Source organism: Lycorma delicatula, chromosome 1, assembly GCF_047948215.1.
Source record: "Lycorma delicatula isolate Av1 chromosome 1, ASM4794821v1, whole genome shotgun sequence".
Lineage (NCBI taxonomy): Eukaryota > Metazoa > Arthropoda > Insecta > Hemiptera > Fulgoridae > Lycorma > Lycorma delicatula.
In genome coordinates this window covers 294,732,903-294,758,872 of record NC_134455.1, presented here as the reverse complement: position 1 = coordinate 294,758,872, position 25,970 = coordinate 294,732,903, and the positions used below count along the sequence as shown (strand labels likewise).

The 25,970-nt window shown below is 29.0% G+C and overlaps 2 protein-coding genes across 3 annotated transcripts in view; both read right to left on the bottom strand.

Annotated features, from left to right (window-relative positions):
- bug (thioredoxin domain-containing protein bug) overlaps positions 1 to 1,429 on the bottom strand; it is a 49,483-nt gene extending 48,054 nt beyond the window's left edge. Inside the window, exon 1 of the mRNA XM_075379794.1 lies at positions 1,224 to 1,429. The gene's annotated coding sequence lies outside the window, so the exon portion shown is untranslated. The remainder of the gene's footprint in view (positions 1 to 1,223) is intronic.
- Positions 1,430 to 13,858: 12,429 nt separating this feature from the next.
- The window catches only part of LOC142333005 (uncharacterized), a 69,501-nt gene continuing 57,389 nt past the window's right edge, over positions 13,859 to 25,970 (bottom strand). For both annotated transcript variants that reach the window (XM_075379780.1, XM_075379773.1), the window contains exons 10-12: positions 22,217 to 22,298; positions 16,767 to 16,934; positions 13,859 to 14,488 (exon numbers count right to left, since the gene is read on the bottom strand). In XM_075379780.1, the coding sequence (XP_075235895.1) occupies positions 14,065 to 14,488; positions 16,767 to 16,934; positions 22,217 to 22,298 (674 nt within the window). In that variant the 3' untranslated portion in view covers positions 13,859 to 14,064. The remainder of the gene's footprint in view (positions 14,489 to 16,766; positions 16,935 to 22,216; positions 22,299 to 25,970) is intronic.

The window sequence follows — 25,970 nt, the reverse complement described above, 5'->3', positions numbered from 1 at the left end:
AGAATTAAAAACAAGTCAATATGTCGTACTTCACTCCATACGTCAACTGCTGGAAGTAATACCCACACACATACACTCTTTCATGATAAAACTGTAGTGAATAATCAAATGTGAATTACTGATTGTGTGTCTGTGCCATGCTTAAAGATTAATCGGCAGATTTCATTTACTCAAGAAATCCCAGGTTTGTTAGAAGCTGATGCAATTCTCATATATTAAATAAGAATTTTTATCTGTACAGTGTATTTAAAATGGAAGAAACAAGCACATATTCAACTAAAGATTTTTTTGTGAGTGTTTGGATGCATGAGCATACAAACTCAAATGAAACCTATGTAAACATAAAAAGATTGGTTGAGTGTTTTGATAAGGAAGCTCCACGAATAATTCTCTGAAAGTGTAAAAGGTACTTTTTAAATGAATAATTTGAAGGATAATGGATTGGCATTGGTTCAAATTCATGGGCAACCTTAAAGTTCAGGCTTAACAACTTTTGACAACTCCCTTTGAGGAGTAGACAATGGGGGAGCACATTCTGATGTAGTTTAAAATGAGTTTAGGAGATGTTTACTTCTTTACATGGCAAGTCTTTGTGGCCAAAGTGTAAATATTTTTTTCAAAGCATTTTCGTTGAAGGTACGTGCAAGCAACAAACTTCTTAAAGTACAAGTAAAACAAAAAGTAAATAAGTATGTAAACAAAAAAAGTAAGCAAAACATTAAAAAACCACACAAATGTTTTATAATGAAATTTCAGTCAACTGTTAATAAAATTCAAATATCGTTTACTCCTTAATTACAGACTACACCTTAACTAACATCAACAAATCCTTAAAAATTCACACATTAAAACAGCTAACAATCATAAGTAAATTAACAAACAACATGATTTCCAAGAACTAAAAACGCACAATATTTGATAAACATCAGTAAGGACATGCTCCTTGTATATATTAGAGGCATAATAGATTAAAGCCAATAGTTCAACGTAACTTTGATTCATACCAACAATGATGTTACGAAATTAATTTTTTCGTTCTTATTAACAAAATATCTGGTTATTTACTTATTTATTATGTGAATGAAGTATGATTTATGATATTCAAATTACAACGCTGTAATTAAGGAAACAAATAATACCAAGAGTAATCCAAAGTAGAAATTTTTGGTTACGAACGTAATCCACAAAAATATACTTGCTTACGATAAAATTAATAAACTAACCTCTTTCTTCAACACTAATGAGGAATTAAAAACATTCAAAACCAAATGGCATAAAATGCCTCTATTACAAAAAAAAATTAATGTTCACACACTAATACTACGTAAATTTAAAAAATAGAATTCAAATCGCTTTTCTGTTAGTTGTTATAATAACTAACACAACTACACCACAACACAACACATTACACATATGACCGCTAGTCATTATGAACGATGTTTTAACTACCCGTTCTTTTTAATCGTTAGTATGTCGAGATGAAGTGGCTCACAAAATTATCCAACATTTAGTTTTATTAAAAAATATTTATTTCAATCGCAATACAGAAAAGTAAAATACAACGTGTTTACTATATTATGTTCTGCTTATCAGTTGTTCAATATTACTACCATTACGTATAGCAAATTCAACACGAACTCCTACGTTGTTAATAACTCGACGACACATATCCTTGGTTATCTCGTTGCACGCCTCAATGATCAGATCTCGCAGTTCCATAACTGTATAAGGATGTTTAGAGAAAAGCTTTTTCCTTTAGAAATCCCCAAAGAAAATAATCACACGGATTCAAAATTCAAATCAGAACTGTTTGGAGGCCAGTTCTGTCCATGCGCAAAACTATTAACAAAAATCGGTTTGAAATGGCATTTGTGTTAAAAATTTCATGCAGAAAGTCTAAAACAACATTAGCTGTGTGTGGTCTGGCTCCATCCTGCATGAATCATTCATTTTTAAATCGAAGCCCTTTTGCAAGAAGTTGAGGAACAAAATTATTACGCAGCACGTTTAGTTAACGTTCACTGTTCAACAAAGAATGGCCCTATTACCCCATGACTTGAGATAGCGGCCCGTACCATAATTCTTAAAGCGTGATGCATCTTTTCATGTAGCACGTGTGGAATTCCAGAAGTTCAAAAACGCACATTTTGTTTATTAACAACCTCATCTAAGAGAAAATGTGCCTGAAAACCAAACACTGTTCAACAACACGTCTTGGTGTGCAGCCCGTTCAGCGAATGCCATTCTTTGATGTTTGTTGTCAACCGTTAATCTAGGCAAAACTGTTATTTTTTACGGATAAAATGCAAATCAGTTTTCAAAATTCGCTGCACAGATCGCCTAGAAATCCCAAGACGTGTTGTTGATTTTCCCGGGCTCCTCAGCAACGCTGCTCTGAACAATTTCGACATTCTGTGGATAATGAGCGCGCTTACTCTCAAATACTGAACCATCACTATTAAATTTTTCGTCAGGTATAAATATGTATTGTTTTTAATGAGAACGACTACTGAGCTGGAAAAAGGGAAAGAAACAACCGTCTTTATGTAAGCACCATACTTTTAGTTTCATTTAAAAATAACAGAGTCTTCCTTTGTCAGCCATCTTGGAACGATACACAAACAGCGCACTTGAAAAAAGAAAAGAAACTAATATTCATAAACTGCTGTCACTTCTGCCAACATAAAACAGATTAATAATTATTAACCTAAACAAATATTGGATCATTTCGTGCACCACGCTATTTCATTTTTCAATGTCGAATTTTGCAAACTCTCTAACCGCTATACAGATCGCTAATTAAAACAATTTTTTACAGAAATTAAGTTTAATTTGTTTACAGCAACAGCATTAACATTAATTAAAATTGCTTAAGCCGGAACAGTTTTCCCCGTAAGACTTTTTTGACGTCATTCAGTAAAGTGGGATAAAAACGCGTATTTTATTACACTATTTGGTGAAGTAAATAAAACCTAGCAACTAGGAGCTAGCATTAAATAGATAGTTTTAGCTTTCTCTGAAATTCACTTGAATAAAAAAGTGTTGGTTCTAGCTAGAAAGAACTAAGTTAGTTTAGAAGTATTCAGAAAAACGTCAGAAATTTCTTGGGTTAGCATTTGCTAAGCTTAGCTACAACTAGGTTTTTGGCGTTTATGTCACAACTTGTCTGTCCTCACTCTTTCTGTTATTTGTACTCGGCGATTTGACGACTGGCTCATTCATATCGCCTCGTACTCATTCGCATTGCACAACGCTTGCTTTGGCTATTTTGTTTGTTATTTGATCTTAAAGAAATGTCATCTAGTGGTGAAAACGACGGCAGTGAGAAGTATTAAGAGAGGTTACTATTTATTAAACTTTTAAGAGAGCATACAGTAATAATTGAAAACTCCAAGACTCTGACGTCAGTTAAAACCAAAAAAGAAGTTTGGAAAACTATAAGTGAAGAATTTTCGTCAGCTATTAGTAAAGAAGTGACAACTGTACAACTAAATAAATTGCTTAGCAATATGAAGTGTACTGTAAAAAAGAAAACCGACAAAACTATAACAGTCAACAAGCCTATCAAACTAAAGAAGTGGGTAAAAGAGTTTTATGTAATTATCAGCCAAGATAATAATCCGGTATTTTCTGAAGTGCCAGACAGTGTCTCGTTAGAACGGGATGTAAGCCATTAGCTTCTGCTATAAATACAGTCATCGACAGTGAAACTAAAATAATAAAAAGTGCTAAAAAGGTTTCGGCTTATCAAACTGATGAGACGATTGATCTTTCGACACTGCAGATTTAGCGAATTTTTTTATTTGACGAGATGAAACTTGAAAGTATTACGAAAACATCAGATGTATCTACTCAAGCTGAATTAGAAAGCTATGTTGTTTACCGAAATTTGTAATAAAAGAAATGTATTTCCTTTAAACCCAATCCTTCTTACTATCAATAAATAAAATTTAAAAGCAAAACATAACCGTACATGTCACTGTGCGTACCATAACGTGCATGTTTGGATGTGTGCTTGAATTTATTTATTTTTGTATTTCTTTAATTTTAGGTTTATTTTTTAATTCGTATATGAAAAAATTTATTACAATAATAATAAGGCAATTCAATAAAATCTAAATTAATACAATTACATAAACAATTTTTTTTAAATTAATATAATTTCTGTTTTTTTTTTTCATTTATTCAAAAACGTTATTTATGGCTGTTTTTGCTCCCCCTTAAGAGTTGTGGCTGCATTTTTACACTGCTTTTCTTCAATTTCCTCCTCATGAAAGACATTATTGTCGTCATCAAAAACATCATTAAGGAATGTTGTAATGTTGTGTAAGACTATTTAATATACAATTACCTTGGGCACTTTTTCAAAAGATACATGGACACATTTTCCCAAAATTGGGAATTTTTTTTTCAGCTGCCCGAATCACCTATCTTACATTGATGACTTACCCTGGAATGATGCAAGTTGAAATTTTTCTCTGCTGCATTAGCAGGTGGTTTGAATTGTGTTATTACCATGGAGATATTCCGTAACCAGAGTCACCAAGTAGACATGCTCAACCATCAAAACATGACATAATTCCCCTAACTGGGGAATATTGATACTGTGCCATATTTGTGCATCATGATCACTCCCTGGCCATTCTGCACCTACACTCGAAAATTTTTCAGGGACATCACAAGTACTCTGGACATTAATACTAACATATCCCTTTCGATTTATATACTCATCCTCATGTAACTTGAGTTTTGTTATTTTCATGTGGATGCAGTCCAGAGAACCAATTAAATTCAGTAAACAAAATGTCTTTATCAGAGAACTCTTGCTTCATTTACTTCTGCTGCTGTTGCTAGACCCATTTAGTAGATTTGTCGATTATTTGATCCATTACATAACTTTTAGTTTTACAATCCATAGATCTGTTACACCAATATCTTTGGAAATTCCTGACTGAAATCGTGGTTCGGCAACAAAACATAGAAATATCTCCATTTGCTTTCATCGAGAAAGAACTCCTCCACATGTGTCTGTCTCATTTAAGAATTCAGAGGCTAAGTAACCCATACCATCAGACTCAAATTTTAACAATTCTTTACAAATATGTGTTTCCTGACGAACAGCATACTTCTTTGTTTCCGCACATGCATAAACTACGCTATGGCTTGAATAAAACTAACCACTAGTTGAAAGATAGCATGCCCCAAGCCTGACTTAACAATCCCTTAGAAACTGGTAAGAATAAAAGTTAGAAGTTTTGCTTTATTCATTCCAATTTTTAAGCTACAGCTAGAAGCCAGAAAAACCTAGAAATTACTAAGCCTAGTTACATCTAAGCTTTTTATTCACTTAAAACTTAGACTTTCTTAGAAAAAGATAAGAGTCAGCAAATGCTAGATTTTATTCACTTCACCAATTATTAAAAAACAAAAAAATTTAATTCCTTTATTTATTGTGCATAAATGAAATTAACACCTTCTTCATGAATAATTAAAAAGAAATTACAATTAAAACTGAAAATTGTGAATTAAAACCTTTGTGAAATGAGGTTGTAAAAATTTTTAAGACGTTAATTAAGGGGCAGAATTAGAGTTTTTTTTGTTTGTTTTTGATCTAAAACAGAATAAAATAGGTCCCAGAACTATATCTGCAATAGTTTTCGAGAAATTTGGTCTGAAAAACAATAAATTGGGGTAAAAAACCCTACTTTTACGTTTGATGTACAATAACTTTGTTAAATGGGTAATGAACATAAAATTTTAAACTACACTTATAGAGAATTTAATTCTGAAAAAAATGTATATAAGTTGGATAAAATAAAGAAAAGTTAGAAAAATTTGAATTTTAGTTAGATACAGTACACTGGACCAAAGTGCATTACACGTACCAGTTTAAACTAAATGCTCAAAAATGAACGTGAGATTTTCAACACATTTTTTTACACACTTCTGTACTACTTTTGTCGCTATTTTTAGATCTTGAGGGATGTCCTTTAAGTTGCTCAGCCACATCCACAATGCAGATAGTTAATTCCTCACGAGAATATATTTTTGTTTTGTATACAATATCTTTTATGCATACCCAGACACAAAAATCTAGAGGTGATAGATCAGGCGATCTTGTTGGCCAGGAATGTGAACTTCCATGGCTGATCCATCTCTTAAAAAAATGATATAAGAGAATGGAAACAGCACAAGAAAAGTGGGGAGCGAGTCTCAGTGCTACAAAAACATCTTCAAGCAGTTGCAGCAATTCTTCTTGTAGAAAGTACAAGTAAACTTCAGCATTTAAGCAGCCAGGTAATATGAACAGTCCAAATAGTTGATTGTTAAGAAGACAGCACCACACATCGACACTAAATCGGTGTTGAAAATTGCCTTCAGTTTCATGAGGATTTACTTCTGCCCATTTATACTCATTGCATAAGTTGTTGACATGATCTCGAGTGAAATTTGCCTTGTTGGTAAACAAAAAAACATACTTGTAGAATTGTCAATTTGTATTCCGTCAGTTGCAAAATTCCAAGTGAAGCAGACCATCTCCTGGATCTAGAAGTTGAACTGACTGTTTATGATAAGGATAAACTTGTTTTGTTTAAGTGTCTACCTAACCACTGAATGCCAAACTCCAATTCGCTTGAAAGACAACATGTACTGACACCTGAACTGCATCAATAATAATTCTATCAATAACAGCGTTGGGTTGGACAGATAGCCAGTATGAATATTAGGTAGTAAACATGTTTCCCAAAGATTGCAAAAAGTTGTGCTAATTGTTTTGGGATCTGGAATCCTGTGATTCAGAAAACATATTTCACATTGTATTTCTGTCATTAATAAAATAATTATTTTCTAATAAAGTTTTACTTACAATTGTGGTGTAATTTTGAGTTTTTTAAACATTTTTTGTTTTTACTAATTTTTCGCCACACAAAAAAGAATTTGGTTAACATTAAATAAGTACTTTTCTGGCAAATGTAGTAATATACTGTTTCTAAATAAAATTCAAATTTTTCTAACTTTTCTTTGTTTTATTCAACTTATTTTACACCATATTGTTCAGAATTAAATTTTAGGACATATGTTTGTATGAACATTTTCCAATATTTTCATAAGTAGAATAGGTTATGAAAATTGCTGAACTTTGTGATACAGAAAGTATATATATATATATATATATATATATATATATATATATATATATATATAAATAAATAAATAATTTTTTTTTTTAATTCTACTGACAAATATTAAATATATAAATAGAAACAGAATTTCAATTTTATAAACCAACAGACAGTAAGTGAAGAAGACATTCTTATAAAGACAGCAGAACTCATATAATAAATTAATACAAACTTTAATTATTACAGTAACGTAACTAACAACACTGTGTGCATGGTTTTACTTTAGTGACACAGTATATGGTTAACTTTTAATATTTATTTTAATGTACAATTTAATAAAATAAATTCAATCTTGAATGAGGATGCGGGATCCCACGAAAGCATTATCATGATAAAACTAAGGTAAGAAATGTCAATAGTCTACCTAGGTGGTGTAGGTAGTCTATATTAGGTATTTTATGTTAGTAGAATTTGAAATATAATTTAACAGTACAGAGGAATAACATGAATCTCCGAAAAATTAATTTCAATAAAATATTATATACATATATATTTATACAGTAAATACAGTTTATAGTGACATCCAAGGGACTGACGATTTTAGCTGATAGTTATAACAGATAGTCACAATAATAGATGTTTAGGTAGCTTATTGGTACTACTTTAATATTCCAGTTAAACAGGTATTGTAATACAGTAATAACAATAATCATTAAAAATAATATAAATAACAAATATACACAATAATAAATACAAATATCGTAGAGTAAAAGAAGATATAGAAAAATTGTAAATTACTTCTTGAGCAAGTCAGTTATTTTGATTTGTTTCAAAGATTTCGTGTTGTAATACAGTTTTTGAGGTCCTCTCTAAATCACGTGGTTTACCAAATTTTTCAGAAAAATTGTTCACCTTAGTTTGCAATATAGGACTGCTAATAGGGATATCACCAGCTCTCTGGTATTTAAACCATTTTAACAGCACTTCGTCTACATCATTATGTTGATTAGGCTGTAATTTTTTTGATTTTATAGAATTTGTTTTAAAATTTTTCTTTATTTTTTCTTGGTTCCTATATCACCAATATTGTCAAATGACCTATGACTAATTCTTGGTTAATGTCCTCATTAGTTTTTTACCATTCTCTAACCACCAGATAATATGCGCCTTTTCCTCTATCATGAATGTTTTTTGCAAAGTCATAATTAAATCACTATTAAATGAATTACACAATATAAGTAAAATAAAATACTGCACCCGTATGATATGAAATGCTCACAGCAAAAGATTAATAACTGAGTGTGGCTGCTTCAGTTTACAATAATCTGGTACAGGAAGACTATAAGAGAAACAAGAACTGTAGTACATATATAGGTAAAAAGAAAAAGGCGACTCATTTTAACCTACATTTCTGTACCTACAGTGTAGATACTACATTACTGACAAGTCACTTCTTTTCGTCATTATAAGCGATAAAATGTTGCACTGCAGTAGAAAAAATAAATCTTAACCAATATGTCACAACTGATGTAATTATGAACAATATACATACTGTATTTATGTAATATCAGCTTACCAAACAAACCAAGAGACATATTTTGGTTACTATATCTGATGTCACTATAAACAATACTTATTGTCTATATAAAGAAAAGGTATCTAGGGTAACTAAAGGAGGAGAATGGAAGAAGAGGACCATCAACTCACAAATAAGCTACCTTAATGAGTATAAGTTCAGTTAGGATTAGTATCTTTCTCAAGACTATAAAAAACCACATAAACCAGAATTACAAGAAATATTTAATTTAAAAAAAACATTTTTCCTACATTAGTACTATAAAAGTAAATTAATCCCGTACTGTATTTCCATAGGCAGTAATTATGAAATAAATTCTGTATTATGCCACTACAGTACATTATACAGCTGTCTGCATTCTATGCAGAAAATCATTCATTTATTTGAACCAAAAAATTTGTAATGTTTTATCTAATACTATTCAGAAAATTATGAATATACAAGAGTATAAGTATGTATTCAAAACATTTAAACAAATCTCTGTAAATAGATATGCAAATAACAGTAATATTGACAGATGAGCTAAATTGCACGCCATTTTGACAGTACTAAAAGGCTTGTAAAAGAATAATACACTAACATGTAGTTTACTGTAACAGTACAGTAAACTAAAAATAATTTAACAATACTATTTTTTCTACAAGGAGTTTTTTCATTTCTGACTGAGAAGTCATGTTCAAACCTTTAAATATTAAATTTTTCATATGTTAGCATAAGTTTCAAATAACATATTTATTTGTTACAAAAAAGAATAAGTAGGCAAGTGGATCTCGGTGACAAGAGACAGTTGCTGGGAAATGAGGATGAAAAGTTATGTGTTTTAAGATCCATAATGGTAGGACCAGATTAACTAATATTATTATTACTACCTAAGATCTTCAGCTGTGACTGTAAAATTGCATTTATGTATATATTTTTTGATAAAGATGTTAAAATTAATGACTTTGATAAAGACTGAATTTTTTTGCTACAGGAATAACAGACGACTACACAAAGTCTGTTCATGACTACTCATTTACTGGTACATTTACAATTACATGCCAGACTACGCACAGAGATGCCTTGGCATCTTTTCAGAGTACTGTTGACATTATGTCACTGTACTGTTACTCTGTAACCTGGTATACATAAATAAATTTAGTAAATATGTACAAGATGTTAATAAAAACTGCTTCAAGAATTCAGGGGATGGCCTCCACATCGAAATAAAAAAAAAAAACTTTATATCAACATATGTCCAAAAACATTTAGTTTAGCAGCTATCTGCCATATTGTATTTTTAACAAAAAAATTTATTTTTCAAAAATGGTTACTCATATCAAGCTGAAATTTTGAATATGGCTATGGTACGTAGAGGTCTACTTGTATAAAGATAATGAGCCTGATATCCTAATACACTTCAAAATGGGGGCCACTTCAACTTTTTAATTGATAATATCTTTGCATCATCTGGTTTATTTAAAAGTTATGTTATTACAAAAAAATGTTAAGCATTTTACAGTAAAGAAAATAACACCTTATTTATTCAAATCCATTCATAAATAAAGATATAGAAAAAATTATTGAAGCAAGTCAGTTTAAATTAAAAAAACTAGTTTTCATTTCCTCCTGAATAAAATTAAATTCAACACATTCTCAACTAGAATAATTTTAAGTTATCATGTAATAAATAATTTATTAATTTTGAAAATATTACAATAAAATAAAATATTATCAAAATCATAAAAATATTATTATAATAATAAATTATATTAATATGAAAAAAATAACTTGCATTAAAACAGATGTAATTAACTTGCGAATGTTGTATATGTAAATAAAAACTAGAACCCAGTTTATGAATACATTGATCAGTGCTAACAAGTTATTTATTTTTTTTATAATTCTTATTCACCATGGTAGGTAAAGTGAATTATATTTACACTAACTTAGAAATGGCTGATATTGTAACACAGTCGCATGTTGCAACATCTTTGAGGTGAAACGACCGTATTAGGAACACTTTCCCAATCAAATGTTATCTTCTCACACAATGCTTTCGTCCATTCATAGAAGACTCAGACATACAGTAAGCTTACAACCTGAAAAACATGATAAATCAGGATGACCACATTCAATATGTACACCTGAATTTGAGGAGTGTCAAGATGAAATATCTAACCATCCTGAAAAAAGTATTAGAGAGCTGGTCTAGGAGTGCAATGTTAGTAATGAAGCAATTTTTAAAGTTTTGCATGAGGACAACTCCATGCCTATCACTATCAGCGAGTACAAGCTATTATACCTTGAGATTATATTCTACACTCTTGACTATGCCAATGGCTTATCCAAAATTTAATAATCCAAATTTTTTGAATATTTTCTTTACTGATGGAAGCCAAATTTAAAAGATCAGCCATTCTTAACATCCACATCATGAACATGTAGTCAATTAAAACCCTATGCCATTTCATAGAACCATTGCCAACATCAGTTTTTTGTAAATATATGGGTTAGTATTTTGGGTAACTACTTATTTGTTTTTACCTGAAATGCTCAATGATGAAAAATATTTATGTTTCTTGACGGCTGATTTTCCACTTTCACTACCATTATATACACGTAATAAAATGTGGTTCATGTTTGATGAGGCTCCGGCTCATTACAGATTACAAGTTTGATATCACCTAAATGAAGCATATAAGCCCAGTAGCATGGCCTGCAAGATCTCCTGATCTCAATTATCTTTGACTTTTTCTAATGGAGCCATTTAAAGACACTTGTATATGACAACCCCATGGATACCATAGAAGAATTCTAAATGGCGATGAGAGAATTCATAAGATACTTTCATTAATTCAGAATTCATCCGGTAATTAATGAAAAAACGTTTGGATGCATGTATTTTGACTGTAGCCCACTACTTAGAAAAGCTACTGTAGTTTCTTCTATTAATGTTTTAATATCTGATATGATTAATTAAATAAATTTTAATTGAAAAAAAAAACTGTTATTAATCAGTGTCTATTCATTAAATGAAAAGCGTGTAATGCAAAGTATTTTTCTAATATAATATTTTCATGATTTTAATATTTTGCTTTACTGTAATATTTTCAATATTATTGATTTATTATAATTTATTACGTGATAACTAAATGATTAATAAAATTATTCCAGTTGAGATAATGTAGTTATTTAATTTTATTCAAGAGGAAAGGAAAACTGATTTTTTAATCTAGAGCCTCATCTCAAAACGTTTTGCCATAACTTTATTTATAAATGGATTTGAATAAATAAGGTTTCACTTTCTTTGTCAAAAAATGCTTGACACAACACTTAAATAAAGCAATAGTTGCAAAAGATATTAATTAAAATGTTGGCCATCATTTTGAGATGGATTGAGTGATCATGTTCAATATTTTTATAAGTAAACCTCTAGGTACTCTAGCATTATATGAAATTCCAGCTTGATACGATTAACTGTTCCTGATAAATAAATTTTTATGTTAAAAGTACAAAATGGAAGCTTAAGCTTTTCTGGACAAATGTTGATACAAAGTTTTTCTTTATTTCAATGTGGGGATCCATCCCCTGAATTGAAATGTTTTTTATAAACATCCTATATATATTATATATATATATATATATTAATACCGACTGAAGATGCAGGATCCTGTGCAAATCAATTATTAGAATTAATATGGTAAGTTTAACTTATCTAATTACTGTGTTTTCGTGGTTTATATTTTGTATAATATTATAAATACATGTGTATGTAGTGCATAAAATTAAATGTTAAAATAATCAAGAAAAAAAGTGTTATTTACTCCAGTGAATGAATTTAGTTTGATGGAAACAATTTCTAAGTCTGGAATACTTCTGTTCTGTCAGTAAAGCACATATATATTTTTTTCTACTTCAATGAAATGTACACAATATTTATAAATTTATACCTTTTCTGTCATTTTAAAATAAAAATATTTTTATAAACTTTCTTTTTTTCAGAAAAAACTGACTAAACAAACTACCAATGTCACATAAATACTTCAATCAAATCTAGGTAATGAAACAATCACAAGTGTGACTCAGTAACAAAATAATCATGCTAGATGGTAGGATTACAAAAAGATTTTGTCTATACTGCAGTAGTGCATTAAATCTTAATTTACCCAGATAATAGTATCTGGAAACATATTTATGAAAAAAATAAGAATAGATTTTATCAATTACTAATTGCTAATAATACCTAAATCTTAAAGAAAACATAAGGTTGCTTTATTACCTATTAATATATCAATTCTACATGAGGCAGTACATTTCAATCAGTATTAGATCCTAACTGATCAAGATCTATCATACTCTGACAATGCTATCTAAACACATCATTTACTGTAAAATATTGCCTAAAATAGTAAATTTAAAAAATGGCCACAACATTGAAACTGACCGTTTTTTTAAAGAGTATTTTAACAACTGAATAATTCTGTTGTTAAGTATACTAAACAATAGTTTTTCTTTTATTATCTTTCCAAAGAGTAATTAAATATTGAACTTTTATTCAAATTACAAGTTTTATTACAATAAATATAGGTAAAAATATAATTTTCTTATGTATAATTTTATGAAATTCCTGAGGTTTTTTAAAAAATAAATTGCAAATCAAAATGATAACGCAGATTAGATTTAGTTTTAATAGAGTATGTACTTACAATTTTTTTCAATAGTGTGATTTGTAAGATGCAATTCTATTATGTTCTGCACAAAGCTATTTGTAGTTTTAGTCCTTCATGAGACTTTGTATAAGGAAAAATAATATTTATCTTGTGAAGATAATATTTTTACACATAGTCATGCATTACAATGAAATATGTTGATGTTTATAGTCTGCCTTGAATGAACTTATATTAAAATATTATATTATTGCATAATTTTAATATATATACTACTAGCCAGTCAGGGTTTGCTTTGCTTGCCCAACCGTCTAACCAGGGGGGGTACCCCCTGGCTATTTTACAGATATTCATTAAAGAAAAAAAGATTAGTAATTTTTACTTATTATATTTCTGTTGCCATGGTGATAAAAATAAAAATGTGAGCATATAGAGCAAACAAACCACTACACCATGCTTTTTATTGGAGAAGAAGAGATACAGCAACAAAAAAAATATTACAATTTATGTTGTCATCAAAAACTTTATTAATATATTAATATAAGAAAATATCTTCAAGCTACATAAACACTCAATCTAAATAGGAAAATAGTTGACAAGAGAAAAATAAAACTTTTTATTTTTTAACAATTTTAGGATACAACTTTAAAAAAAAACAATTTTTAAAAAGAACATAAATACCACGTAACAAATCAGAATTACTAAAAAGATAATTTCATTTGACGAGCCAAACGCTCTTAGAAATAAATGCATTTACTGTTAAAACTTCTGAACTTGGTATTATTTCATTATGTTCAGCTTCATTAGATGATGTTTTATTTTTAATAATGTTTATAACATTCAATGGAAAACTGCAATAGTTTAGCACATCATAAAACTTATTAATTTCTTCATCTTCATCTGTTATAATAATTAATGAATTTCCATAGGCAATGAATGATGTAATAAGTTCTAGCAATACAAGAGTATTTTTAAATCCTTGAACATGAAGAAGAATAACTCCACGCTTTTTGCTACTTATTAGTACTGAATCTCCATTGGCAGAGTTAACTGCAGTATCTGAATTTTGAATAGCAGAACAAATATTCAACATGAACTCAACCAGAGACTCCACTATCCCATCATCCGATTGTGCCAAACTAAAATAAATAAAAAAATGTTACCACACAATGAAAATTCTGATAAATATAAATTTATCTAACATTCTATTATCTATTTATTTTTTAATACACAGTTGTATTAGTAATTTTCCCACAAGTCAAAAATATTAAAACATAAAACTGAATAAAATATTTATGATAAAATAATACTAAAGTTAACATAAATTCAAATACAATACACTTTTAACTAGCCTGCAAAGAACTGGAAAATATAGAATTTAAATAGTTCAAGATTATTAAATTTTATAAGTGCTTGAATTTGGATATGAAGAGGTGTAATAAAAATTTTTTAATCACTGCAGAATAATATTAGAAACAATACTAGAAGGGTTTAGACATGTAAAAAGTAGAGTCAAAAAAGTTATGAACAAATGGCACAAAAAAGGTTGCAAAAACAAACATTTATTTTGCAGTTTTTATGAAATTTATCTAAAAAAATATTGGATTATCAGTTTATTTTAGAGGACAAAATTTGTTTTTTAAAAAATTTTCTACATAATGACACTGGTGTGAAATCAAATTGTAGATATTGGTAAAAAAAAAAATGGATCAAAATTAGTATTAATTTGAAGTGTCTATAATATACATTCAATATCAGTTAAAACAATTGAGTTTTGAGTATTTCAATCAATTACAAATAACCATATCTAATTTCCAAAATCTCTTAAATATTTTTAGCATAACAAATTTGTTTTGTTAATTAAGGATGTATTATAATTATACTTTTTTTTTTTTTTTAGCAAACATTCCCAGAAGCAAACAGAAACTGCATGAGACAAGCAAATTTTTTAAACTGATTTTTCACCTAAACTTCTGCTATGATTTTAATTGGTAATTTTTTCATTTTAACAAACACTGAATTTTATTATAAACCAAGAATTTTTTCACCTTATAAATAAACAGATTTCCTACAGCTTTTCAAGACTATTATCAAACCTGGAGTACCACAACAAAAATATACAAGTTAACAGTCATTTCAAGCTTTGTTGCATTTAGATTTGTTCACTAGGTCCACAGTTATTAATATGTCAAAGTTGATGGTTGTTAATGGATAAACTAGGAGAAGTGGAACAAAAGTAAAAAAAACCTGTGCAACATGTAAAAGCAAGCTTTATTAGCTGAAACTTTGAATTAAAGGATTAGATCAGAGCTTGAAGACAAATAAAGAATGTGTTGAAGACTGGGCAAAATTGCTGGCGAGTGGAGCAGGCAGTAAAGCACAGGGGAGCTCAGACAATGCCTACCTCTGGCAGGTGAAAAGTATCTGCATGTCTTCAAAACTAAATCTCATTGCAAAGCTAGTGATTTCTCAGCTTGTATTGGATCTGTGAAAATAATTTTTTTTTTAAGTCAAGGTAGCAGACTGGGAGGATTACAATTTTGTATATATATATATATATATATATATATATATATATATATATGGGCTTATTAAAAGAGAAAGTCTATGAAAATTTTAAGTTTTTTTAGAATGAATTTTTTTTTTTTGAGTAAAAGCCATCCATCCCTTAGCCCAGAAAAGGTTCCTCTGTTTTCAATTTGGAAGTGTAAAATTAAGATGTTTTTCAAAAATAATGGTCCGATAACTGGTATTCCTGTAAAAACCATAACCACAGATTATCAACAATGATATTAGTCACAGCTTTTTAAATGTATACCAAGAGAATATTTTCTTATAAAGTTAGCATAATCTGATGTTGGTTTGCTTTTGCAGATAGCTGTTTACTGCTCCCTTACCTACAACTAATTTCTCACATATAATCTTACACAAAGGTGGCCGTTACCCACCTTTGTTTAACTTTATCTAAAACCTTTGTTCATGGGTTATAAACTTCCAGTTTCTGTGATAAGATTTGTATCATTCATGTGGAAAAAAAAATTTTATCATAAAAATTAACTATGTAAGGACTAAATCGAGACTATAAAAAAATAATAAAAATAAAAGTTTTCATTTTGGTGAAATTGTGCCATTTATTTAAAACTTTTGTTTTAGAAATATCTCTTGTAAATATGAATGACATATGTTTGTGATTGGCATCCTTAATATGCATAATTAAATAACTCAAAAAAAAAAAAAACAAATCATTTTGCAGCATCCATGCAGCCAAATAAATGCTAAACCTTCAATCTGCTGGTAAAATATTCACAAGAAAGTAAACAAACCTTTAAAAAGCTTTACACCAATAAGTTTTAACAAAATAAATCTAAATAAATTGATTGTCTTCATCATAAAACAGTTATTTTTTTCAAAGCTTACAATATGTCAGTAAGGAACAGTGTTTTCTGATTGAGTAATTCTACTGCAGCAGCAGACAGGATAGATGAACGCTTAAAAGAACCAAACTTATTCCACAAATTTGCTGCTTTAGAAGCTGCTGATAAAATTCCATCAACAGTAGTTAATTTAATGCCTCCTGAGCCAATCCTATAAACAGATTAGAAAAATTAGAAGATACATTAAATTAAAAGTAAATATTATATTATATTTTTTTTAATTATTGTAAAATATTTTTTAAATAATTGTATAGTTTATTAATCATTTTCTAAGTAAAATTTTAAGTATTTAAGAGATCATCATCCTTTTGGTACACTTGTTAATTTTTAAAACTTATTTGATTTTAAATAATTTTTAAATATATAATATTTTTAACAATATGTAAAAATGTATTAACTGTTTTGTTCTGAAAATGATGGTACCACTGAAAAGCTTCTAAAACAAATACATTTGTTAAGTAAAACAGATATTTTCTGCTTTTTTTAGTTCATAACATAATAATTAAAATGTCTCAATATATTCTGTCATGGAAGTATCAGGAATTAATAAATAACACAATCAAAAAAACAAAAATTAAAAGCTAATGAAAATGGAAAGAAAACTAAGAATAGAAATAAAAATTAGCATTATAAAATGAAAGTTAAACTCAAAAACATTTTACTCTATACTGCAGTATTACCAGCCCTTTCATAAAACAACAGTTCTGTAACATCAAGATCTAAACATCTTTCTTATCAAAATTAAATTACTGTAAAATGCATAGAAACTTGCTAATATAAATAATTTGATAGAAAAACATTGAGTTTTACGGAATATTAAAGCTTGTTCTTTTCTGTATTAATCTGAGTTGCAATTTATTTGAATTGAACCTATAACAATTACATTAAATTGTGCAGAAAAACTACCCTATGGAATTTTTGCGTTCTATTACTTTCATAAGGGAACATAAAAAAAAAAGTTTATATTTAGCAACATTTTTAACTACAGCTGTCATTTATGGGGCTAAAAAAATTTTTCTATGGCTAATTTCACCATGGTGGTAATTTTAAATGTTTAATATTCTAGCTCTCAATAAAAATAATTATTTTTTTTCAGTTAACTATGTACTTTAACCAACGCTAAAATGTGCATACATATTTCAATCGACAGTGGGATACTAAAGGGCTGTAAACTGACATTAAAGACATGCTAACTCAAAATCAGTAAATTAAACATGGTTTCATTATAAAACAAAATTTAAAAAACTCATTTCCTGAACATTAGATGATACTACCCTTACTTTATAACCTTTTATGTTCTAGGATTCTATTCTTTCACATGTTACAGATGTAAACAACTAAGATAGCAATTACCACTCTTGCCAAAGAACGTTCTTTTATCATTCTTGAATTTTATTTTCAATTAAACAACTTAAGAGTGTTTGTTAAAATTAAATTATCTTACTATGACCAAAATTATTACATTCACGATTCATGTTGATTTGGAATAAATTATTAAATGTTAAAATATTCTATTTTGATAATCTACCTATTAATGTAGAGGGTGGAGTGAAAAGTTCTGGGCCTCACACACAGATGGTGTTAGTATGGTTAATTTCTCAATGGCATCGTATGATTCCATTCTTTACTAGTTTACTAAGAGTTTGGTTGCATCACATAGTATAGTATTTAGTCTGTCAAAGTGGAGAATCATGATTTTTTTTTAAAATGGAAAAATCTGGAAATTCATGCAGTGATTACATACTTTTTTATGAAAGGCTTAAGTGCAAAGGAAATTACAGAACAGCTTGATATGACATTGGGAGAATCTTCTCCATTAAGTACAACAGTTAAACAGTGGGTCGCAGAGTTTACAAGGGATCATACACGCACTAGCAATAAACCATGCAGTTGATGCCCTTCTGAAGTGACTGTCAGAAATGATGGAAAAAGTGCATAAAATCATTTTGGAAATCAATGAGTGACAGTGCAAGAGTTATCAGAGTCTGTAGGCATGTCAACAGAATGGATGATGATATTTTGCATGAACATTTGGGTATGAACAAGCTGTGGGCTAGATGGATGCTGTGTTTGCATATGCCCAACAAAAACAGTACTGAAAAAAACATTTTGGCACAATTCAGAGGAATTTTTATGTCAATTTGTGATGTTTGATGAGACTTGGGTTCATCATTACACTCCCGTGACAAAACAGCAGTCAAAACAATGGGTTGGAAAAGGTCAACCTGTTCCAAAAAAAAAAAAAAACGACAACTTTTCATGCAAAAGAGGTATGACAACTGTTTTTTGGGATGTACGTGGAATAATTTTCAGATTATTTTAAAAAGTGTGAAATAATAAATGGCAAATATTATGCAACCCTATTGCCATCTCAGCGATGAAATTAAGGAAAATGATTGCATTTGGCAAAACAAAAAGCTCTTTTCTATCAAGACTTGCTTCAGCTCATACTTCAGTTACTGCACAGGCAAACATCAATGAATTACAGTTCAAATTGCTCCAACACCCTCCACACTTACCTGATCTGACTTCCAGTGACTATCACTTGTTTAGTAACATAAAAGATGGCTTGGGGAAGAGATTTTTAACCAATAATGAAGTTACTACTGCTGCAGGTAATTATTTTAAAGATTTGGATAAATAAACATACTAATCTGGCATAAGCACTCTTCTGGAATGCTGGACTAAGTGTACAGACTTTAACAGTGATTATAAATCAAAATGTACCCAGAAAAATTTTGTTTCTTCTGGCTGGAACTTTTCACCCACCCTTGTAGTCTACTAACAAAAAAATAAACTTCTTTAAGCGACTAGGATACACAAAAAAAACAGCATCAATTTTTTTATAAAGATTTGTTAAAAAAAAATCAGACTGCCTAACTGTGAATCACTAATAATATAAATCAAATAAATACCTTACCTAATTCACTAAATAACAATCATTTTATATTGTCATAATAACAACTGAGCCTAAGACTGTAACATGATCTAACATCTTGGTATCAAAGTGTAATTACAGATCTTTTTTTGACAATTTTCATGAAGAATTTTTTCCATAAACCATTTTTTCTATAAACATTTGTATCAGCTGACATCAAATAATTAAGATGCTAGCCTAAAGTAAACAGGTATCAACTAATTTAAATGCGTAAGTAAAGAAAATCGTTGTTTAAAAAATAAACATAATAATATGCTATTAATTTATTGTGATTAGTTATGCAATTGTCTTCTCTCTTTTTTTTCTTATATCAGTAACAAGGAAAATAAAAATCCACAAGATTATAAGCTGTAGATCAGAAAACACTTGTAAAATTTCAAATTAATAACATTTTGGAAATGAAAGATTGCATAATAAAATTTTGGTGGTAGTGAGAGGCCTTTTTATCAGATCTTAAGGGTTAATATAAAAAGTGCACGAGTTACGATTTGTATCCTTTAATCATGACTTTAGTAGCCAGAAAATGAGACTGGACTTCATTTACACAACTAACCTGTAGTTGTAACAGTTTTAATGAACACTACATAGTGTAATGTCACTGATTATTATGGACACTGCTGGCTGCTGGCTCAAACATGAAATAATTATGTGTGTTCTAGGAAGGGAAGAAACTGAAACACAAACTGTTGTTTACTGCTTAGAGTGAGCAGAATTTATCGTAGTTTGAATGAAGATTCAATTTTTTGTTGTTACTTTAACAGCAGAAAAAGAAATCACGTGAATATAACAGATGTATTCCACAGACAGTTTTATCAAAGTTTATGACTTCTTAGGAAACAAAGTAAAAAATAATTTATTTTAAAAAACAAAGAAGACGTATGGTGACAGCATAACAACAAAATAAGAGCTGAAATGAGAATGTTTTGGAGTAATTAGGAAGTGGCTTTATTTGAACAATATGCTTTTCAGAATGCACAGAAAAATGTTAGCTTTAAATCTTGTAGCTTTTGTAAACTATATTGACTAAATTTAAAAATGAAAGAAAAATTTCAAGAATTTAAAAGTAATAGATTTAACCTGTACGGAGCCTGTAACGAAAATGGATCCAGGACTGCAACCAAATGTTTTAATAGAACTCACCTTTGTTGGGATATAACAGCTCAGGTACATGCAGTTGTTTCAATATATTGACTCAAGGGTGGGAAATTTAACTGCGATAAGCAAGTGATTAATTTTTCAGTGATACTGAAAATTCTGTTCAATCTTTCCTGTATTCAAATGAATGCAACTGTATTTAAAATTTAATCTTACTTGATGTAATGAGGGGAAAATTAAAGAGGTATTATTGTCAAACAAAAAAATATTAGGTTAATAATAAAATATCTTAAAGTCTTTGTATGCCAGTACGTATTAATCTTTTTGCAATTTTTTTTTAATTAAACATTTTAATCGCTCCTTCATTATAGAAAGTTAGGTTGAAAAAAATATAAGGGTCATATTTTCTACATTAGTTTATAAATAATTTAACTAATTTGATCCTCTGTCTAGAAAGAGGATCTTGCTAGTGGGAAAAGTGTAAATCTTGCTAGTGGGACTAGTCCCACTAGCAAGTGGGACTAGTCAATTTACATGAAACACATCTTTGTACAAATTCATGATTTTGTATACTCTTCAGAAACGTGTAATAATTTTTTACTTCCTTGTACAAAGTGTGATCATGAAAAATTTCAGTTTACAGATTTCAATGGAAATATCAATTTTGACCATCCCTGAATCCATTTTGACTAGTTTTGGCATGGCGTCTGTACATATGTATGTATCTCATCTAACTCAAAAATGATTAGTCATAGGATGTTGAAATTCTGGATTTAGGTCTGTTTTAAATATCTAGTTGTGCACCTTCTCTTTTGATTCCAATCAACTGAATCAAAAGTGTCCAAAAAAGCCCAAAATCCAAAAATCTAGATTTTGGACTTTTTCTTACTGCAGTAATAAGCTCTCATTGAGAGCTATTCAACGATACATGATAAGTAGTAATTATTTTCAATAGTTCCGGAGTTAGTTAAATTTTAATCAATGAAATATTTGGATTTTAAAAGGGGAAGGCACATCGGTTTGAATCAAACTTCATCTCCTTTATTTTTTTTTAACTTTTTTTTTCTTTAATTTAAACATAATTATTAACCTCTGATTGTAAAAAAATGTACAATTTTAATTTTAAAAAAAAAGATAAAATATCAGTAGTTATTAATGAAATAAAATTTTATGCACTTTTCATTTAAAAAAAACAATGTATATATGTAATTTAAAAGCGTATAAGGACGTCATGTGTGTTATCTACATCAGATTTTTTTTTATTGCGAGGTATCATGGACAATAAGAATCCAAAAATACAAGAAAGATTCAAAGAATGAATAATTTTTTATTTCAAATAAAAATTGGCTTTACTTATAATTATTCAGCACATGATAAATTATACTAGCAAACATTCCTACCTTGAAAATATATCTGGTGTGTCTGGATTAAATGCTATATGTATCTCAGGAAATGACTTTTTGAAGATATAAATAAGTAAATCTGTAACATAAGTATAAAAATTGAAATTATACATACAACTTACAGCTACAAAAACAATTATAATATTTATGTAAAAAATGAGATGAACTTTGTAAGTAGTACAGTTTACTTATCTATTTTTGTGTAGAGTGAAATTTATCATAAAATAAAACTACAAGAACCAAAGTAACAAAAAGTAACTATTTACAAATTTTTGGTGACAATCATATGGTATTTCAACTTTGTTTATCTCATGCAAACTGAAACAGCCTAGAGGTTCCTCATCCCTTTATCTTGTAATGAGTGTATTGGTAGCTCTGTATCTATGGATTGCAAAGGCAGAATACATTTTTGATTAGAACCTAACAACAGAATAGTGGCTGGGAGACAGTATCAGTAGGCCAACAATGTTAAAATATAACTAGTCTGATCTGACCTGGTTCAAAATTATCAAAATTTCAAATTAAAGAACAAGCATTAACTATAATGTAATGGTTAAAAACACTTATGTACTGAAAAACTATGTGAAATCAATTTTTAAATAAATATTTCATAGAAGTCAAAACATCAAAAGTATTATAAACTGACGCACCATCGACAGAAAGCATACTGGACTAAAAATATTTCATAAAACATCAGGGCACCTTGTGGTGAATCTAGTTGCCATACTATCCCCTCCATTCCTAACCCTGATGGGCGTTACCAGAAGTCGTCTTATCGATCTTCAAACACTGATTATATATCACAGTCATCAGCTAGGCCTCTGATGCCACGATGTAAATGCCTCAGTAGTTATTTCCATCAGTACGGATTAACTCAGCTGAGGCCTTTGCTGTAGGCTTCTTTGGACATCTTCAATTTTCTGTCCTACTTTGAAGCCCTTAACTACTTAACCATGCACACAGAAATACAATCCCCGTGCCTCGCTCCAACACTGAAGAATTCTGATTAATTATTTATCAAACAAATGTTAAAAAGCTAGGCTGCAGTAAAATAAAAGTTTAAAACTTTAAAATATATAAAATTTTTATATATCATACATATTTTAAACACCCAATATTATTAGGATCAAATTATTAATAATTTGATATTTAATATATTACTAATTAAAATATTTGACACCCAATATTTAATGATATTGGGTGTTAAAATATGTATGATATATAAAAATTTTATGTTTTGTTATAAAAGTAAAACCTCAAATTAATTTGAGTTTGATAATATCAAAGGTCTTATTCTCATACCTCATAAAACTGTTGATCACAACTATGGCAATTTTAACCTTCAACTGCCGCAGATGCACCACTTAATTAAATTATCAAAGTAACAATTACATAAAGAAACAAAATAAACTCCTTCCCATAAATGTGTGGTCATGCGTGGTCTTTTAACACATGTGACAGAATGATAATAAAGATAGAAATGTTTTCCATCCCATAAGTAACATGCAGGTGTGTATATGTATGTATACAACTTCAACTATCCTAACTCTGCAATGGATGCAGGATCATTCTTTCATTTAGAAATATTTTTTTCTTTTGGAAATTCAGATTTGAACATATTTATCAGATGGACAAATAAAACATTTTGTTTTATTCATATATTTAGAAACATTACATTATTTGAATTTCTGGGAAAACACGTGTTCTAATTTAAATGAATGAAGTGTAATAATATACTATGGTTTTAAAAAGCAATTTCTTTTTAATTATGTTTCATTGTGGATATAAGATAAAGTAAAACAGTTGAATTACATCAACTTACAATTGCTGGTGATAGGTTACTGTAACTGCTTTACACACTGGACATTTTGTTTATGAAAATTACATTTCAAGTTACTATTGTGCTTGTATTGTGTTGAAATGTTGATATTGTGGAAATTGGATTAAGACATATAATAATGGAAATACTCATAGAAATAAGAAAAAGAAAACTTAGACAAATAATTTATTTCTGATTTACATAACAATAACAATTAGTCACTCATTCTTTAGCAGAGAAAAAAGCTGTTAACCAAAAAAAACTCAACCACAGGATCAATTTAGGGAAAATCAGGTCTTTATTTATCTCTTTTTTTAACCACTAAAGTTAACAATGAATATAGCTCATTTTACAGATCTTGTGTTCATTGACTAGGATCAAGAAAAATGTTTCATAAAATCATATTTTAATTTTTAGAAAACCCTTTTTAAGTTCTCCATTATAAAACTAATTCTGAACAATAAAGGTATTGAACCCTGTATTGCCTGAACATACAGGCATTGGCCTGTTCATACTTTAAATTGTATTGAACAGAATCAACATTTTAAATTCAATAATAGTCTTTACTATTGTTTTGTAAGTCTTATTATTGATTGTAGTTTTTACTTTTCGTCTATAGTATTTTAGTCTGTACTATTGCTGCAGAATAATAATCTGTAAATTAGAATTTGAAAAAAATTATAAATATATGTTCAACAACTAAGGTGGACAATGAAATAAATTGGTATTATTGAGAAAATTACTTTTATACTTTACTGATTTTATTGAAATCATTACTTTTCTTCAAACATTATAAAACTGTTTAAATAAATTTTTGTGTATCTACTATAATAGATACACAAATAACATTATAGATATCTTGTTTCAAAGAGAAACTTTAAAGTTGTTCTCTTGAAAAATGAATTAATGAATGGACTGTGGGAATTAATGTACAGAAATTTGTCGGTAGTTTAATGATTTCATCTCACACTTTTCTCAAACAACCCAAAGTTCATTAAGCTTCTATGGAAGGTTGTTCACTTTCAAAAGACACCTTTCTGTGTTGCTAGATGTTTTCTGTTATTTGATTTCATTCATCAGATTGCTGGACAACCTAGTTTGGATATTGATGAGGAGAGAAACTATTTTATCTAAAATATGGATAAAACTGCTGCAATAAGCTTTTCTAGTAGATGCCTATTGCTAACTACATGAATTGAACTCCTACAAACAACAACAGTGTTATTTCTTTGGCCTGAAGTGCAACCTTTTTTGGCACCTTGTTAGAAGATAAATTTTCATTAGATGATCAAACTGAATACAACAGTATCAAACCATGCTGTTTCGCTTTGAATACTCTTGAAATAGCTTGGCATCACTGTTAAATACCTACCAACTCTAAGTAAATGCATATATAAAATACAATACTACATCTTTGAGTTTCTTTTAAGAATCAGCTAGGTTGAAGTTATAAAAATGGGCTGTCAGATCTTTGGTGCTGTAAATACAACTGACCCAAATTTTAATAAATTATAAATCTGACATTTCCATGCATTTATAATTATTAATATGTAATGTTTGCTATTAAAAAAATGTCATTCATAGTTATTCCTAAAAAACAATATTCACTTGTATCAAATAATACAACACAACTACTTTTGTATAATAAAGCATAATACTGTAGCCTATGAGAAAGAACATTATGTTTTTCCTCCTATGAGTATGGAGCAGTTTCTTTTTGTCATCTATGAAATAATAGATCTATCATTCTTGATGTGATGTATGAAATGTTCCCAGTTGGTAATTCCCTGCACCAGAATTGCAGTTTGCCAATTAGTTCAATAAAATGTCAATCAGGTAATAATTACCACAAAGAAAAAATAATTCATAAGCTATTATTCCATAATTTCCATTCTCTCCAAGTGACAGGCTGTTTGAAAATTTCAAAGTTAA